At 39.5% G+C, this 18,517-nt stretch overlaps 2 protein-coding genes across 2 annotated transcripts in view; both read right to left on the reverse strand.

Moving 5' to 3' along the window:
* nmt1a (N-myristoyltransferase 1a) overlaps positions 1 to 8,565 on the reverse strand; it is a 16,870-nt gene extending 8,305 nt beyond the window's left edge. Inside the window, exons 1-5 of the mRNA XM_058418930.1 lie at positions 8,423 to 8,565; positions 2,963 to 3,062; positions 2,462 to 2,606; positions 1,636 to 1,754; positions 1,035 to 1,126 (exon numbers count right to left, since the gene is read on the reverse strand). Of these exons, the coding sequence (XP_058274913.1) occupies positions 1,035 to 1,126; positions 1,636 to 1,754; positions 2,462 to 2,606; positions 2,963 to 3,062; positions 8,423 to 8,532 (566 nt within the window). The 5' untranslated portion in view covers positions 8,533 to 8,565. The remainder of the gene's footprint in view (positions 1 to 1,034; positions 1,127 to 1,635; positions 1,755 to 2,461; positions 2,607 to 2,962; positions 3,063 to 8,422) is intronic.
* A 1,549-nt stretch (positions 8,566 to 10,114) lies between these two features.
* The window catches only part of plcd3a (phospholipase C, delta 3a), a 40,202-nt gene continuing 31,799 nt past the window's right edge, over positions 10,115 to 18,517 (reverse strand). The window contains exons 7-15 of the mRNA XM_058374785.1: positions 18,040 to 18,184; positions 17,775 to 17,927; positions 16,018 to 16,161; positions 15,282 to 15,438; positions 14,992 to 15,108; positions 14,687 to 14,865; positions 13,959 to 14,094; positions 12,550 to 12,699; positions 10,115 to 12,046 (exon numbers count right to left, since the gene is read on the reverse strand). Coding sequence (XP_058230768.1) covers positions 11,916 to 12,046; positions 12,550 to 12,699; positions 13,959 to 14,094; positions 14,687 to 14,865; positions 14,992 to 15,108; positions 15,282 to 15,438; positions 16,018 to 16,161; positions 17,775 to 17,927; positions 18,040 to 18,184 — 1,312 coding nt within the window. The 3' untranslated portion in view covers positions 10,115 to 11,915. The remainder of the gene's footprint in view (positions 12,047 to 12,549; positions 12,700 to 13,958; positions 14,095 to 14,686; positions 14,866 to 14,991; positions 15,109 to 15,281; positions 15,439 to 16,017; positions 16,162 to 17,774; positions 17,928 to 18,039; positions 18,185 to 18,517) is intronic.

Genomic DNA, 18,517 nt, shown 5'->3' on the forward strand with positions numbered 1-18,517 from the left:
ATTTTAATGCCATATCAGCGTCAATGGCTATTTCCATGGCAACATCAAGGAACTCAAATTCTTACAACTTTTCAGCAACAGCAGCAGGTATATAATTAATATTTTCCCAGTGAAATGTTTTGGAAGGCATCTAAGTATATAGTTTCAGAGTAAAATAAGCACTGTCTAGACTTCTTAAAAGCAGGACAGTTCATTAGTACATCCTTTTATAGATCATTCCTGCTTTACAGGAATCATGTGTTGTTTCTTCAAGTGGTTGGAATCAAAAGGATGGAGAAAAAGAGATGCAATGGCCAGGTCAGTGATGAAACCTGAGGAAGTCCTCATCCTTACCGCTAATATGGTGAAGCTACCCACAATTCAGATCTATTCCACTGCATGAGAGCATCAGAGCTCCAGGATCCCATGTTTAGATCTGAGCTTTAGTTACTGAAGAGGGCGTTTTTTCCTAAAATTCTAACCACGCTATTATGCGGATTTGATTTCTATATTGAATAAGTTTGATTGTGTGCGCTGTTCTTTTTATAGACAAAGTCTATTTGAGCTTTATAATCAGTCTTCCCAATCAATCATTCCTTCCGGGATTTTGAGATTTTAAGAAATCGACAAACTGTGCTTGCAATCTTTTTGTTAAAAGGATGCAGATTTTCCGTGGATTTGGGCCGAGACACGTCACGTGACTTGACACAACACGTATTAAGTCAAAGTACAGCTATCACAGAAAGTAATCACATGTGTTTTCATTGTTAGGAGTATGAAAGAAGAAGCCAGTGCTTGCAATTTAACCAATTCAAGAAATTGGGGGAAAAAAAAGACTCAGCAAAATGAATCACAAATTTTAGAATTTTAAATGAAGCATAGAAAAAACCCTCCTGACATCCTGGATGGCTTAGTATAGGCTCCGAATTATTTTTAACTACAACATGTTAAACACTTACTGAAGATGAATAAGGAAATATTACAATATCCATCCATTAAACCAGTAGAGAATGTTGTTGGAAAGGGATGTATGATGATGATGATGATGTACATACCAAAGCAGGAATTCGGGCGAATAGTCAAAGCGGAACATGTTATCATCATCCTCCACGTAGTTCTCATTCAGCAGAGTGTACAGCTCCTTTAGCTAAACAACAGAGGAGAATAAAAACCAACCAAACGAGCTTTCACAACATCAATAATTTCTCGATTATAAATAATTATAAATTATAAATCTGTGATGTGCAGAGGATCTGGCTTGCATGATATTGCACTGACTCCAACCAGTGTCATGATGTAATCCCTAAAACTAGTCTGTGATGAGCCTCTGAAGACGTTTCAACACTGAACCAAAGCACAGCCACAACCACGTTTGATCAGAGAGGTCTGGGATATCATCTATCACTTTCTTACAATTCATACTTCTCTCATAACACCATGGGTGTGAACTACATGGTGTTTAAATGACAGGAAACTGCACATTCTTCAGTTCCCGTGAATGTGTGTTTGAACAAATAGAAAAAAATCTGACTTCCAAATAAAATCGAACCACATTCAAAACATCATCGCAGCTCGTCTAAACAGACTCACAAAGCCTAGGAACTAATTTGAGTATTAATAATTAAAATAAGAAATGTGTGTGTGTGTGTGTCTCACCACAGCGGGATTTCCGAGGTCCAGTGTATCCCAGCTGAAACCCTGAGGAAGGCTGTACGGCTCTTCTCGGATGTTATCTTTATCAGGCTCGATGCAGCCGTGCGTCGTCACCATCTCTCCTGAACAGTTAAACAAAAAGTAATGAACAAAACACGATCCAGTGTGGTGTAAAAAAAAATAAAAAATAAAAATCAACAGAGCGCTGAAGTTATGCGACCTGACGAAAAAGCTATTAGCGCTTCCAAGTAAATCTTCCCGTAATAGCTTGTCCCTGAGTGTTTTATTTCTCTCGGATCACAGCATCATCATGATTAAAGAACAAGTGCAGTAACTCATCTGAAATTGTACAATATAAAGCCCCATCAAGCAAGAGTTTCCCTAATATTAGTTAGCCTTCTTGCGCTTAATTTACACACACTCAGGGGCACGAGTAAGCTATGACTGTCCCATGATGCATCTAGTGTGAAAAAAGATGGAGAAGTATTTACTGGTAACTTACGACTTATAACTAAACCAAAATGTTCTCTTCATTAAAACTGATTCTTTAAAAAGACTGTGTATTGCTGCACTGACTAGCTTGTTACAGTAGGAATATATCAGTCTAGAGCAGGGGTGTCCAATCTTATACGCAAAGGACCGGTGTGGGTGCAGGTTTTCATACCAATCAGGCAGGGGTCACACCTGATTCCACCTTTTTAATCAGCTGATCTTGGCTTTCAGTAGACTTAGCTGTGGCTTCTGCTTCATTGGAACAAAAACCTGCACCCACACTGGCCCTTTCTGGATAAGATTGGACACCCCTGCTCTAGAGTATACTGAAGTGTACCTAGTTTAGGAACAGGCTGAGTGTCCCAGAACTGGTAGCTACGGCGTGTAGCCTCTTCCATGGTTTTGGCAGGTCCTGGTCCCACTGAGAAGAGCTCGATGGCTTTCTGAATCTCCTGAAGCTTATCGGCGGGGAGAGAGTTCACCTAGAGAGCGGAGGAGTGAGAAGAAACAGAAAAAGAGAATGTTAGTTATATAACAACTGATTGTATCCAATAAAAGCATGAAATACATGTTGTTGGCTGCTCCCTGTTCTAGGTCGCCACAGTGGATCATTTAGTCCGCATGTTTCGACTTGGCACAGGTTTTACTTCCTGACGCAACCCTCCCATTTAATCCAGGCTTGGGACCGGCACTGAGAGTTAACTCTTCAGTGGCTGGGTTAGCTTCCTGCCCAGGAATCGAACCCGGGATGCGGCAATAAGAGCGTGGGATCCTACCACTGGACCACCAGGAGGCCCAAAGGCATGAAATCCATCAAGGATATAAATGGTTTTCTTACTTTGGCCAGCGGGTCCTGGGTTGAATCCTTTCCTCCAGATTTGTCCTTCTTTTTCTTCTGTTTCTTTTTCTTCTTCTTGGCCCCTGTGTCCCCTTTTTCTCTGTAAACCAGAACAAGCCACATACAGGAATAAAGACACTGCAAGAACACACATTTAAACAACACAGCATTATAGATCCTTCAGTCGCTAGACTTCATTGTATATTTACAGCACAGCAAGCAAAATGTAAACTTGGTGCTTGGTCAGGTGAAACGAGGCGATAAACGACCTGATCACGAGATCTATCTGCTGATGTGATTACTCCCTTATTTTAAAAACACTGTATTCCATCTGAATCAATCCATTCACAACGTACAATGTTCCGAAAGAATAAGATGTGCAGCCTGGTCTGAAGGAAATTTAGCAGATTACTAATCCCAGGACTAATCTGACTGAGAAGATCAAAATCAATGAGTGTCAAAGTATCGACCAGGACTTGTTATCAGTTACGATGATGATAGATTTATAACAGAGGATCAGTGACATACAGAATTAGTGATGTACATGTTATTGGACTAAATAATGCATTAATCATATGCTCAGGATGCTTTTACATGTGCAGTGTTTATGCCATTTGGTTCGTTTGTATCTTCTTAAATAATAGCTCTCATGTGGGATGTCCCAAGTGGTGCAGTAGAAAAGCGTTTGTATCGTCACCTGGAGAACACGAGCTTGAATCCAAGAGAGCAAAGTGTGTTTGAGGGAGGGGTGGAATAATCTCTCTGTCCTGTCAGTCACTTTGGGTGAGAAATTGAATGCATGCAAAATTTGGTGTTATGCATAAGCAGCGGTTGGCTGGTGGTATGTGTGTTTTTTTTTTTAATCATACACAACGAGACACTCCCTCAGATTGTACATTCGGATTACTCCAAGAGCTTCATACTCTAACAGACAGGACCCTGAGCAGTACAGCACTGCTATGGGATTCAATAAATTATAGATTTACGATATATTTTGTTTCCAAACACGCTGCGCTCAACCCTTATGATGACTCAGCTCAACTGTTATACAGTAAGCTATACAGCAGTACAGCAGACTGTTTAACACGCTGTATTTCACAGAATTTTCCTTTCTGTGGGTTTATTCTAGGACAGAGTCGGCTATAATTACGAATTACAGAAAAGGCAGAAAAGAAATACACTGGCATTGTGCTAATGAGAAGAGAGAACAGTCCAGCATACAGTAGACAGTCTCTCTCTTGCTCTCTCACACACACACAGAGAGAGAGAGAGAGAGAGAGAGAGAGAGAACAGCTAGAACATCAACTTGTATAGAGAGAATGGATTGAGGGGAAAGTAACTGAAAGTAACTTCAACCATTTCGGGCTAGAACATGATCTTTGAAAACGAACCAGCTTTTAGTTTATATTCCTAATTTATCGTTTTATGCCAATAAAAGTAAATATGAACATTTACAATTTTATAATGTATGATTTGTCCTCAGAGTCCAAGAGGGACAGAGTAAAACAGACAAATTCCTGTTACTATCCAAAGGTTGATTATTTTCCCATAACAGCACACATGTTCTATTCCTCCGATACCACATTTGCAAACGATTACATTTGTTTTTCAATTAAATAGCTTTACTTTTTTATCCATTTGTAGTCACATTTAACGCTATGAAATATACCCTAAACGACTTCCTGTTATGACTGCTATCACAGCTATAAAAAGCCGCTCTCTCACCTGTTCCTGTTTTTTTTTTATTATCAATAATTCAAGACATTTGTGTTTTAAAAAGGCAGCTTTAAACTTTTACCAAGCACCAAAACAAGCGACTCCCTCCATAAATCAACGTCTCTTTATATAAAGCTTTAATGAATCTATGCTAATATGTTTTCCTTATCAAATATCAGCATATTTTAAGCCAATGGTTATTACACTTTCATGACATGGACCGTCCTCCATACAAGTCCCTGGGTATTAGTTATAGCTTTAGACACACTGACGTGTTAGAAAAAGAACATGACTCTAAAATTATATTATGTTTTATATTACTGAGGTTATATAAAATTAATCTGCACCAATCAGATTTGTGTAACAGACTGTGCGGTTTTGTTTTCACGCTGCAGAGTTGAGCTTTTCATATGAATGTTTTTAAATGGTCTAAATAGGTGAAAAGGTTGAAATTATTATGCGAATCATAACAATTTGTCCACTTAAACCTCCCAAACGAGAAGGAACAAAGGTCCAACTACCTGAGATGAGCTAATATGGGTTAACGTCAGCAGGCAGTGGTCACTCAGTACTTACTAAGGAGCAGCAGTTAATCCTATTACACTCCAGAGTAAGGGAGCGAGGTGAGGGCACAGAACGCAGCGTGTCAATGTGGGACGGGGCAGATGACATGTCTCATTACCCGCAGGGTGAAAAGCATGTGCTTGTGATGGGATGAGAGACGCACGCAGTGCACTGTGACCCTGAACAAAGGCAGCAGGAGAAAGAAAAGTGCGCTGTGTGTTCGACATGATTCGACGGCTGAAGAGAAACCCGACCACAACCCCCGCCTTTACAGGCTGAATGAACGCTACTGTACTGCAAACATGAGTCGTGACAGCATGAGTGTGTGGTGCTTTGTTCAGGCAGCGTGTGGCTGAATCCCAAATGGCTTTTTTCTCACTGGACAACGTAGGACATGAGCACACGTAGTGGATTCTATAGCGCATGTAATAAACAGTGCTGTTTGTGCTCAGTGTTTACTGAGACATACATGACAGCTGTTACATACATGTAGACAAATTACAAAATAATGTACACAAGGGCTGTTATGGCTAGTCACGGTGTAGGAGTTAGCACATCATTGATGTTTACAAAATAAAAATGCTTTGCGTACAATGCTTTGTACCCAACAGAGTACCTTAATCCAGTGGCTATTATTCCTTTAATGTTGGCTTTGGCTCTTGAAAGATTTCAAACCCTCTCACTGTGGACCCCTAAATCATACTACAGCACTTTTCTTTCTCTGTTCATACAGAAAGCACCGAAATCCCTTTTTGCTGTATGATCATCTACTGTCGTTACTATTTTAAACCTTTTACATTATCACCTCTGCTATCACGGCAAGATCCTGACTTGATTCTAAACGATGGCTTCGTTAATGAGAACTAAACAAAACGATCTATTTTTGGCTAAATGGTGCTGCAGTAGTTTTTTAAGCCTCAGCGCACAGCCTTTTCCCCCACAGACTCTTTTCTTTTCAGCTTCTAACAACAAAAAATGACAAATACTGATACGGCCAAAAGGATGTAGAGATCTGACCGTCACACCCTTACATGCTTTTTGAAGATCTTATTCCAGATTTATTCCCTTTGCTGTTTGAACTCTTTTCTTCTGGGAAGTCTTTGCTTTACATTTTGGAGTGTGGATGTGGGGATTTGTGTTTATTTAGCCACAAGGGCATTAGTGAGATCAAACACTGATGTCAGGTGAGGTCTGGGGTTGAGTCAGTGTTCCAGTTCATCCTAAATGTGTTCAGTAGGGTTAAGGTCAGGGTTCTGTGCAGGAGACTTAAGCTCTTCCACTCCAACCTTAACAAGCCATGTATTCATGTGCACAGGGGCATTGTCGTGTTACATCATACATCTATTCAGATGTTTGCTTATAGGTCTGTTTGCTAACTAGGCCGTTTCTCAAATACCACTCTAATCTTCTAGTAGTCTTCTCACTGTGGTGACATCACCTTTGTGCAACCCTATAAGTGAGCCTTTAAGTGCTCGAGAGAGCATGGGTTTAAAAAAAAACGAGCATTTGGGACACAGCTTGTCCATGTTCTTCCACTCCAACCTTAATAAACCATGTGTTCATGGAGCTAGCTTTGTGCACAGGGGCATTGTCGTGTTACATAATACATCTATTCGGTCGGGTGTTTGCTTACAGGTTTGCGGCAACAGTTTGGGTTAGAACCTGATACAAGTGTGATGGTCAGGTATCCACAAACATTGGGTGTATAATGGGAGGTCATCTTTTTGTTTTCTCTTGGTATTTGTTACATACATATACACAATGATTTTATCTCAGACGTGTGTGTGTGTGTGTGTAATACCTTGAAACTGTGATGTGCTTTTATACAAGGCCATGACACCATAAACATTTCAAACCAATCAGAATAAACACATGACAGTTACATGATATATTTCCTTCCAAAAGAGGCTCATGACATTATACTGCAATTATATTGACTACATTGCATTGTGAATTAAATCCTAACCCAGTGTTTATGGCCATGATGTTAAAGTCTTGTCCGATAAACTGCTGGTTGAGCAAAGACTATAATTACTCCCAGACATTTAGCAGACTCTAATCTTATCATGAAGATTAAGCTCTGAGATATTCGAAGTGAAAGTACAATAAATTATAGTGTTATTTTGCGACTGTTACATGTACTAGTGGTTTACAAACCGCTTAGCTAGCATGCGTCCTTGTTAATCTGTTGCCTGAAACCGCTTCATAATGTATTTCTCACTAAAAAAAAATAACACAAAGAATTTATTAATATGTATAAATCGTAACCCCAGTGTAAAAAGAATACGTGCTACTGATATGACTGAATGTGTTGATGTGTACAGCAGCTAGCTTTTCTTTCTCCTTTTAAACTAGCCATAGCGTGTCATCTCCAAGAAGCTTTAGCTACCTAGCATGGAGATTAGCAACCTAAACAGCCATGCGGTTTATATAAACATTTTGTTTTCTTCACAATTTCCAAATGTTTTAGTTATGCTTATACTGCGTTTAAAACATGCATGTATTTTTTTTATTGATTTATTTTTACTGTAGACACAATTTTTATAATAGCTGGCTGACAGTGAAGTGAAAGGAAACTCGGCCGTGTCTCAAATACCACTCTAATCTCCTAGTGGTCTTCACGAAGTCTGCACTTTGGTGACGTCACCCCAGAGCAACCCTATAAGTGAGCCTTCAAGTGCTCGAGGGAGCAGGGGTTTAAAAACCGAGCATTTGGGACACAGCGTTATAGCCAGGCTGGTCCATGTTCGAGTGAGGCTAAGAACTAGTTCTACTTGATAGTCAGCATTCAGAGATTTATAAGATAATATAGACAGCGATCTAAAGACAAACTGCGCGTGCATGAATGCATATTTCTAGTTACAGCAGTACCGTGAGTTATTACAAAGAAAAACACACCGGTTATGATTTCGTGACAGTAAATCACGTTAGCTTGAACAGCACCTAGCTGAATCAATGCGCTAATCCCCGCCCTCTTCATTAGAATCAATACGTATTATCCAATAACCGTTCAAAAGCGCCTGTCAATCAAAGAAACGGCCCAATGAGAGGCAACTAGTGGGCGAATTCCTATAATTCTCGCCTCCTTTGACCTAGCCATGCAAGGGCCCTAGACTTTAAGGGTGCGGATCACGAGTTATTGCATTTCTAATCAACCCACAGACAAGTATGTATCCTCACCCTTCATCGAAATGATGCTCTTCATTTTCGCAGTCGCTACAATGCCCATGGTCCTCCTCTAGCTCCACTTCTTTCTCCTGCTTCGGTGCTGTCTCATTCTCATCCGCCATGATTAACGAGGAAGTGAAGCACTCGCCTTTGAAAACTCCAACCCTTTCCGATTCCTATTGGTGGAAACGTCGCAGGGCATTGTGGGGGATGTAGTGGATGTAGCCACTGTAGTCCTTGTTAAAACGTTTTGTTATTACAAAAGCAAATGACTGCGTTTTCTCTTAAAGTGTCATCCTTTCTTACTGCAACAATTGCCTACTAATCATTTAGCTTTATCTGCTAGCAAGTTGCGTCCTCATTGGTGCACTAGCTAACGATAAAACAGTAATGTATAATTTACTCACAACACTTGTTATACATTAATTGTTGTAATTGAGAAAGGAGCACTTGGATATTACTCATAGATTCTGTTTAAAATTGTATGATTTCTCTAAATAATAATAATAATAATAATAATAATAATTTCAAGTTATTGATTGCACTGGTCACAAGGTGGCGCCAAAGTTGCGTGTACGCAAACCGTTGCGCTTGACAGAAGGGAGTGAGTCAGAATCAGAGAGGCTCGGCTCACCAAGAGGAGTCGATTCTTTTGATCTTTGGACATTTTCCCCCTCAAGAGCTGACCAAAGTTATCGGTTAGAGACTGTTTAAGTACGGGTGCATAGATAAGTTAAGACTAACAATTTCAGATAGATTTATGGAGAGAAAAAACTTCCAGGAGCTCAAAGAGTTGGCTCTTGTAATGAGTCAGATCGGCTCGGTTCTCCAATTAAGAGTCAAGACTCCTTGATTTTTCCCCTGTTTTTTGGTCATTGCTTATCACTTAAATTATTTAATCCAATCCCAGTTGATGAACACATGTAGTATTACACCTAGCATTGTTTTGTTTTATTAAAGATGTTTAAATAAATATAAAATCAGCATGATTTATACTTATATAGCATATTACGGCAAGCATTTATAGTTTTTTCATCACTGTTACTGTTTGCTGTGTCTGCACATAACTTTCATGGCAGTGTAATTTAATAAGGTATATATATTAGATAAATATCTAATATACACATATCAGCTATAACATTATGAGCAGTGAGAGGTGAAGTGAATAACACTGATTATCTCCTCATCATGGCACCTGTTAGTGGGTGGGATATATTAGGCGGCAAGTGAACATTTTGTCCTCACTGTTGATGTGTTAGAAGCAGGAAAAAATGGGCACGCGTAAGGATTTGAGTGAGTTTGACAAGGGCCAAATTGTGATGGCTAGACCACTGGATCAGAGCATCTCCAAAACTGCAGCTCTTGTGGGGTGTTCCCGGTCTGCAGTGGTCAGTGTCTATCAAAAGTGGTCCAAGAACGGAACAGTAGTGAACCGGTGACAGGGTCATGGGAGGCCAAGTCTCATTGATGCATGTGGGGAGCGAAGGCTGGCCCGTGTGATCTGATCCAACAGACAAGCTACTGTTGCTCAAATTGCACAGTGCATGACAGGTCAGGGCTGTTTTGGCAGCAAAAAGGGGGCCAACGCATTATTATGCAGATGGTCATGATGTTATGCCTGGTCTGTGTATCATTTAACATAAAGAATGTATAATTTTTCAGCATTTCAGCACACCCAAACAAAATCTCAGACAAACAAACATTAGGTTATAAAATGGTACAGTTTATAAAATGTAAACATGCATTTTTGTCTACAGTTATTTAAAAAATATCACAAATCTGACCAGCATGTGATTAGCGCATGAGAAATGTAAAAACCCTTAAATTAGGACCTGGTGCTTGTCCAGATTGGAGTTTAAAAATGTCATTAAAAAAAGGCAATGTCAGGCATCTAGGTACATATACAGTATATACAGTATGTATGTATGTATATGTAATTCACTATAAACATAGAAAGTACAGGCTTTATAAAACATCTGTTACACAACAGTTGGTAAAAATAAGAAGTTTACAGCTGTGGAAGAATAGCACATTTGTGTTTTAGCACATTTAATGACATTAAGTGCAGTAGTCCATGTTTAACATCACTTCTGATTTGTTCTATGTTAAGTTACAGTCCTCTGGGTACAGAAAAGCAATCCTGCCTAATGCTATTAGAAATAGCCGTCATAACTTCATTTCAATTTTGCATATTGTTCTTTGGTGACAGGATTCACAGAAATATTTACAGTGATGGCAGTTCAGTTAACAAGTTAAATCCCACTCATGTGCTCACATAAAATGTAGTCTTCATTTAAAATGTATGATTTAACAAAAATAAAATAAAATAAATGATTTCAGTCCTTCATATTTGCTTCTGCTCATCCGGATCGTTCGACATGGGAGCATTTTCCTTAGCATGTAACGTGACTTGTGAAATGTTTAATGTATAACAATCATTTTAAATATAATTAATGAACTGTGATTAATAATCTTGCCATGGATATCTGATTAGTTTCCTTTCATTCATTGACATTTTTCCGGATCGGAAATGAGCTCAGCTCTGTCCCTTTCTCTTTAAGGGCAACCCACAGGATAGAAGTAGGGTTAGGGCAAACAATGGCAAGTTTTATAGTTCTGTAGTCTCACAGGGTGAGACATTAAGTTTTAATCCTCAGTCAGTTTAAACAGAGACGACCTTCATATAACTAAAGTCTAATCTACCCTCATACTCACACGGTCTTGATTTGTGTTACATGATTAATTTTAATTAATCCGTCAACTATATTCACTTCTATAGTGTGTTATAAAGTGCTGAACGTCTGACTGAATCGACTTCATATAATAAAATCCTTGTGTGAAGAATTTTGTCATTTCTTGGTTAACTGCCTTTCAACATTCCCATAACACTTTTTTTCCAACATGCTAGCTCAGTTTTTAGCCTCACGACATTTGGCTCAAGAATCTTTACATCCACTTATTCTATACATCACGGATTACTACAGAATGGCAGGTATGGTAACACTTATGAACATCCTTTAAACAGTACGTTATCAGGCACTTTTTGAGTGGAAATAAAATTAGATGTTAAATTACAAGAAAAAAAACAGTTGAGCTAAAAACATTGTGTAAAAGTTGTCAGACTGGGTAAAAATCTCAGTCTGGCAATGTTGCATCTATCTTTATGGAAACTTGCATAGAAAGCACATCCGACCACATAATGCAACTTTCGTCTAGGAAAAACAGAAAACAGCAAGAATTCATAGTAACAGATGTCAATCGAAGCCAGCTCTAGTCTAAAAGCCTGTCAGAAAACCCTGGCTACGGCAAAGCCACGTCAGTGCCGAGAGACACTCTCGAAAACTGCAGACTCTGCAGGTTGTGTCTGGACGTTACACGGCTCATGTGTGTCATCAGTGTGGTTCTTTGGGAGGGAGGCTCGGGAGCCGGGCTGCTCCTGCTCCTCTTAATCCACCTTGGATGTCTTGAGAATCTGGGATCCCTACGGCTCAGGCTCTGGAGGGTTTCAGACTTTCCCCATGCGCTCTGACACTGTTTTAATGGGCACTCCTCGACGTGTAACCTTCACATGGATGAAGAGTGTAGCTGGAGAAAGGCTCGAGCCGTCTGCTTTCAATAAGTGAATGTGACGGTAACCTGACGGAAGAAGGACGCAAAACACAACATATCATGAGTTATTTACAGTAATTTTGAGTAATGCCTTTCCAGGAGGTTTTAAATTTTTTAAAGAAATATAGATTGTGGAATGTTTGAGTCCCTGTTATTACTTATGGTATAGGGATTAGAGTAATGTTATAGCAGCTATAAAAAGTCATTCAGGAGGAGCATCTTCCTCAGGCCAGACTCCTCAACACAGGAATGTCCACACTACAGATTCCTTAGGAGTCCATAAAGACTCTGTTACTCCATTGACATTCTGCACACTGCATATGTACTGTTACTACATGTAACATAACAGCACATCGTATTCTATTTTTTATTATTTCTTCTAATTTCTGGTCATTCTTGTATTTAATTTTAATTTCTTAAATGTAGTTTATTTATCTGCAAAGTCTAAGGAGGAGTAGGCTGAGTTATCATAACAAGATGTGTACCGTATATGTATACTGTACACAGATAAAACATCCACATGCACGCACCTATGCGTAGACTGTTGAAGGGTAAAGTGAACTGGCCAACAAAGTCGTTCTTGCTCGTGTGATCATGATCCTCCACCACAAAGCGTACCAACGCTAGCTCTGGGACCTGCAGCTGGAAGCTCAGTGTGCAATCCCAGCGTGGATTGAAACCTGCAGTGACAACATACACATTGTGTTTGTGTGTTAATCCTCAGGGTCATTAAGGGGCAGAGAGGACATCTGATAGCACCAGGAATCAGTGCTTACTCAATCAATTCACCATTAAGGTTTGACGGACATTCGAAGGTGGCGGAGCAGATGTGTGGAACGCGATATGTAAGCCCTGAGATTTGGTGTCACTGCTGCATCACTGACGAACAGCCACCATGACAGGAGCACAGAGTGACATGAGCAACAGATGCATAGCCCCATGAAAGTGCTAGCTTTGCAGTACAGCATACTGTAGTTATATTAAACATGAAGTAATGAGGTAAATTTCATAACTGTCCGGTGATGCATACTGTTTGGTGTAGACATTTTTGCAGACCCTTTTTATATTTGAAAAAAAAATCCATAGATCTCCTTAATCTAGATTTTGTTTTAAAGATGATCCAAATATTCAAATTCTTCTCTCATTATTTAATTATGTACTATAATATTTTGAATATTTATTGCCGATATAAATGTTTTTATTCAGAACACATTTGTATTAAAATTGACTTCCAGTTGACATTTATTTTTTATATATTTTGCATCATTGACGTTCGTATAAAACACAGTCAGTAATTCGAAGGGACGACACAAACATGCATAACAAACTATAAAACATGATAAAAATAAAAAAAATTTTAATGGTGGTTTGTGATTTCTGCAATTGTAACTATCCATCCATTTTCTATACCTGCTTTATTCCTAATTAGGGTCACGGGGACCTGCTGGAGCCTATCCCAGCACACATTGGGTGAAAGGCAGGGGTACACCCTGGACAGGTTACCAGTCCACCACAGGGCCACACACGTATAGACAGACAACCACACACACTCCTATGGGAGGGAATTACCAATCAACCTAATGTACATGTTTTTGGACTGTGGGAGGAAACCAGAGTACCCCCACAGGGAGAACTCAAACCTGGGATTCAAACCCAGGACCTTCTTGCTGTGAGGCAACAGTGCTAACCAGTAAGCCACTGTGCTGCCACAATTGTAACTATAAAATAAGAAAAAATGTAAATGCAAAAAAAGGCAAACTTCTAAATAAATAAATAAATAAAGTTGGTACTTCTGCTGTATTAACCCCAAAATCCGACTGAATCTGGCAAAAAAGCTTGCTGACTATTACAGAGTCTTGCTCTCAAAAGTTCTGATCCTTTAAAAGCCAAACAACTCTGAAACAGCGTTTGGACCATTCGGGGAAAAGGAGGGCCGTACCATTGTTGTTGATGCGGTGAGTTTTGGCACGTGCCTTATCAATAGACACTCCATGGATCTCCACCCAAACTTGAGGGTCCACGATAGAGTTAGGCTTGTCTGTGTTGATCTTGGGTAACTGCTGAGCAGAAATCACCTGAAAATGACACAAGATGGTAGACAGCCTTATCAACCTCATGGAACAAAATAAAGCATTTTAATTAATACAAAGCCTTAATGACACATAAAAAATAATAAAGGCATTAAATATAAATAGTTTGTGGAGGATACGACAATATTATCAGGTCAACTTCATCCCTGAACTTCTTAGAACAGACAAACATGGACTACACACCACAGCTTCACACACTTCCAGCATATTCACACAAACCAGTCAAATACACACCCACACACTCACTTTTATTAGCAGTCTCACATAGCCAGACCTCAGACTGACAGCAGAAAGTCTAGACTCTTTAGCAGCCAAGGATCACTCAAGAGGGACATGCAAAGCAACCAGTCACAGTTCGTTTTGTTCGGCGTCATGTTTAGGGGGCTGAAAATGTAAAGTCTTACAAAAACAGACCCGTGTGTAGCCATAGATCATTCATTTAAGAAAGTTATGCAAATTAATGAGCTGTGAACTTTTAAATTTTAATTGAATCCTAGTCTGCATCTATTTTACCCTCTTGACAAACCTCAGTATTGATCATGGCTCATCCTGAATGCATGCTGTAAATATTGCTGACCCGTATAGTGAGTTGAGTGGGTATGTGCCCAGGGCCTCCTCCGGTGTTCTCCGGGTTGAAGTTGGAATTTGGCTGACGCAGGAAGTCCGGTTTAAGCACATATCCACATCGTCCATTGGGCAGAAAACGACCCCGGTTCAGATCCATCTGCTCCCCTGGTGTCTGGAAATTCAGAGCCACTGGAAAAAGGAGAGAAATAATCATCATGCAAATGATCTTGTGCTTCCTCTAGTCTACATGACCTCTAGCTAATGTAATTGATGAGGGTTTTCAGGTAAGTGGTTTAGATGTTAAGTGAGTCTTACCCATATGACATCCTACATTCCACATGTCCTGCGGGTCGTAGTTAGAGGACTGCAGCCTCTGGCCTGATGGGTAAATCCGGCTCAGTTGTCTACTGTTGTGTCTCACAAAAAGATTTCCTATAAAAGGCACACAGACACATTATATAAACACACCCTTTTTCCTTACAGACTTCACAGACATTCCCAACATATCCTATAATTTTAAGAAACGTCTCATTACACAACATAAACTGTGTTTTTGTGCTTAACTATGTAGACCTGTAGACAGTGTTATGCTCCATGTGTCTCACCTGAGTCTTTGATCTGCTTGAGAGCTTCATTCTCAGAAAAAGAAGACATCTCACTCGGGGGTCTCTGACTGGCCGCATCAAATCCGGGAAAGGGCACACTGCGACAATACACCACCAACTCAGACAGTTCGGGACTTATCTTAGAAGAGCTGACTGGCTGAAAAGGCAAGAAATCACATACACACAAACATTTATTTAATACTTCCTTCACTGAGACATGATGTAAGAGCAAGCTCCAGGCACTATGCGTGGGTAATGTAATCAGACTTCACCTATAGAAATAAAATGTAATTTTTCCCAGGGATGCTTCGATACTGTTACTGTTATCAGGTATTGGTCTGAGCCTAGCATAAACCCTCATGCTAATGAACAGATGACACGAAATGACAAGATGAAATTTTAAAAAGTAACTTCTGAAATCCAGTCTAAATGTTATGCTTGATATTTTCAACCACCAGACTAGTGTCATTAATTGGAAATTATGATCAATTGTGAAATTAATCATGCATCAGGTGATATATTTAATAATCATATAATTGTTGTATTGTAATTATATAGGAAATATTAAATAGATCCAACTACTACAAGATACTTCCACTTGCAATGATTTCGTTTCTGACACTGCAGCTACATGAGGACATACAGTAGGAGCATCTTTGCACAAGCACACCCTTAAATAACTGAGCATTCCAGCTGAAGTGCTTTCGGACTACAGTAAGACAAGAGCAAGACTCACCTTCCCAGAATCCTTCTTGCTGGGGCTTTTGTTGCTGCCCCCGATTTCCTCATCGGAGTTGGATGAGAAGCTGGCCGAACTGCCTAACTTCTCCAACTGACCAGTCAGCTTCCTGGCCTTCACCAGTATTCGGCCCTTCAGCTCCTAAAAAACACAAAGAGTACATTAGAGGATTAGAGCAATAGAATTGACAGAAATTTATTTAGGTTCTCAAACAGTTCTGACAAAGTGTGGAAAGTTAAATGACATTCAAGCTTAAACTGGCAAACATAACAAATGTCACCTTTCAATTGGGCTTTTAATTAAATCAATTATTGTAATAATAAATTAAAGAAATGCTGTGTGATGTCCACTGCAACAATAAGTGCCATAAAAGGGAAAAGAGAATTAAAGACAATTAAAGAACATTTAGTCTAGAGATTGATTATCGTATAAGATTTCACGTTAATTTTTGTATGTATAATAGATTATCGTTTCTATAGCAACAGCTGATTGAGAGGGACCTGTATGGTGAATGACCACTTCATTTAATAAAAAAATTAAAAATAAAATGTTATTTAACAGAGAAAAAAGGTTTTCAGTTAGAGGATTTTTAGTGTGAACAATCTCAAGTCTTTCTAACCATCAGAGATAAAGTTGTTCCTTTAAGCTCCACAACATAATAAAGTCTTCTTTGTGTTTTCTCTGTATTATTTTGATAGAGTGACTACTTATTTAATAAAGAAGACTTGCAATTGATGTCATTGTGACAGGAATTAAAAGAATAAAACACTTCACGGTGTGCTGTTAAAGCTAAATGACTTTGTTCTGGTAATGTGACTTTTGTTTCAATGAGGCACACCAGGCCACATCACAGCACACCCAGTCCTATTTTATTCCTTACATAACATATTTATAGTGCATTTATTACTGCTCCAAAATGCAGAACATCTTTTTTTTTGGTTTATGTCTGCTAGTGTTACCAGATTTAATATGACTCTTCGTCTCGGGGAGAACACCGGGTTCAGATAAAAAGTGCTTAAGTACAAAGTGTGAACATGAGATAAGTAAGACAGGGCATTGTTTTGGACTGTCTGTACTGTAGTGTGCTATTTCACTATTAACTCATCTCTGTGACCACTCAGCTCAACATTTAAGACTGAGAGAGAGAGAGAGAGAGAGAGAGACAGACAGACATATAGACAGAGAGAGAGAGAGAGAGAGAGAAAGAGAGAGAGAGAGAAAGAGAGAGAGAGAGACACACACAAAAAGTGAGAGACAAAGACAGAAAGAGCTGCCCTCACATAAACCTCATTTATTATACTTTTGTCTGACACTGGCCCATTAAAATTTGTCACTGTTATTCATTCATTCATTCATTGTCTATACCCGCTTATTCCTAGGATTCCTAGGGTCACGGGGGTCTGCTGGAGCCTATCCCAGCGCACATAGGGCGAAAGGCAAGGGTACACCCTGGACAGGTCGCCAGTCCATACTGTTATATTTATTATATATTATATTTATTTTTATTATTGTTGTTGTTATTCTCCTTTCCTTTCAATCTAGATACTTTAGCAATATTGTATGCCAACAATCATGGCAATAAAGTATTTTAAAACTGAGAGACAGCAAGAGAGAGAGAGAGAGAGAGAGAGAGAGATTTATTATTATTATTATTATTATTATTATTATTATTATTATTATTATTATTATGGTTGATGTTCTTTATTATAAGGAAAAAGAAGGTGAAAGAAAGAGACAGAAGGAGAGGGTGTAACCTCTGGTGAGGGTAGTTGATTGAGTGTCTGGTCACTGAGGGGTTTGGAGAGTAGAGCTGAACCCAGGATAGAGCGCAGGTGCTGAGCCATGACAGCCTGCTGCTCCACAGAGCAATGATTCTCCAGAGACAAGATCAGAGGATACGGAGACACCTACACACACACACACACACCCAGAAAGAGAGAGAGAGAGAGAGGGATAAGCATATGTATTCCTTCTGTTTTGACAGCCACTGCCTGTTGAAACTGTAAATACCGCTCTCACCTTGAAGGCATATTGAGCAATAGTTTCAATGACCTCCTTAAAAGATACTTTAGAGGTGAGTGTGTGTCCGTGGTAGATCACAGGCTCGCCTTTATCACCGTCCCAGCAGTCCAATTCGACACAGCGGCAGCCCTGATTCAAAGCCCTGAGGGTGCACACACACACACACACTCGGTTTATCAACAGCATTGAACGTTTTGATAGTGTGAGGTCCACTGATAATATGGCATTGTGTTTATGTACTGGATATGAGACTATGATACTGATGTTTGAGAGACTGTGTGTGTGTGTGTGTGTGTGTGTGTTTACTTTATGTAAAGCTCTGTGTTGCTCTCTCCAATCACCTGGACTTTTGTGAGATGGGTGATGTGTGTGTGTGTATCTACCTAAAGGCCTGGTGCTGCTCCTGTCATTCACCTGACCTTTAGAGAGGTGTATGTTGTGTTTAAGTGTGTCGTTTGTCTGTCTGTGTTTATGT

The sequence above is a fragment of the Hemibagrus wyckioides genome, linkage group LG02 (assembly GCF_019097595.1).
Source record: "Hemibagrus wyckioides isolate EC202008001 linkage group LG02, SWU_Hwy_1.0, whole genome shotgun sequence".
Classification (NCBI taxonomy): Eukaryota; Metazoa; Chordata; class Actinopteri; order Siluriformes; family Bagridae; genus Hemibagrus; species Hemibagrus wyckioides.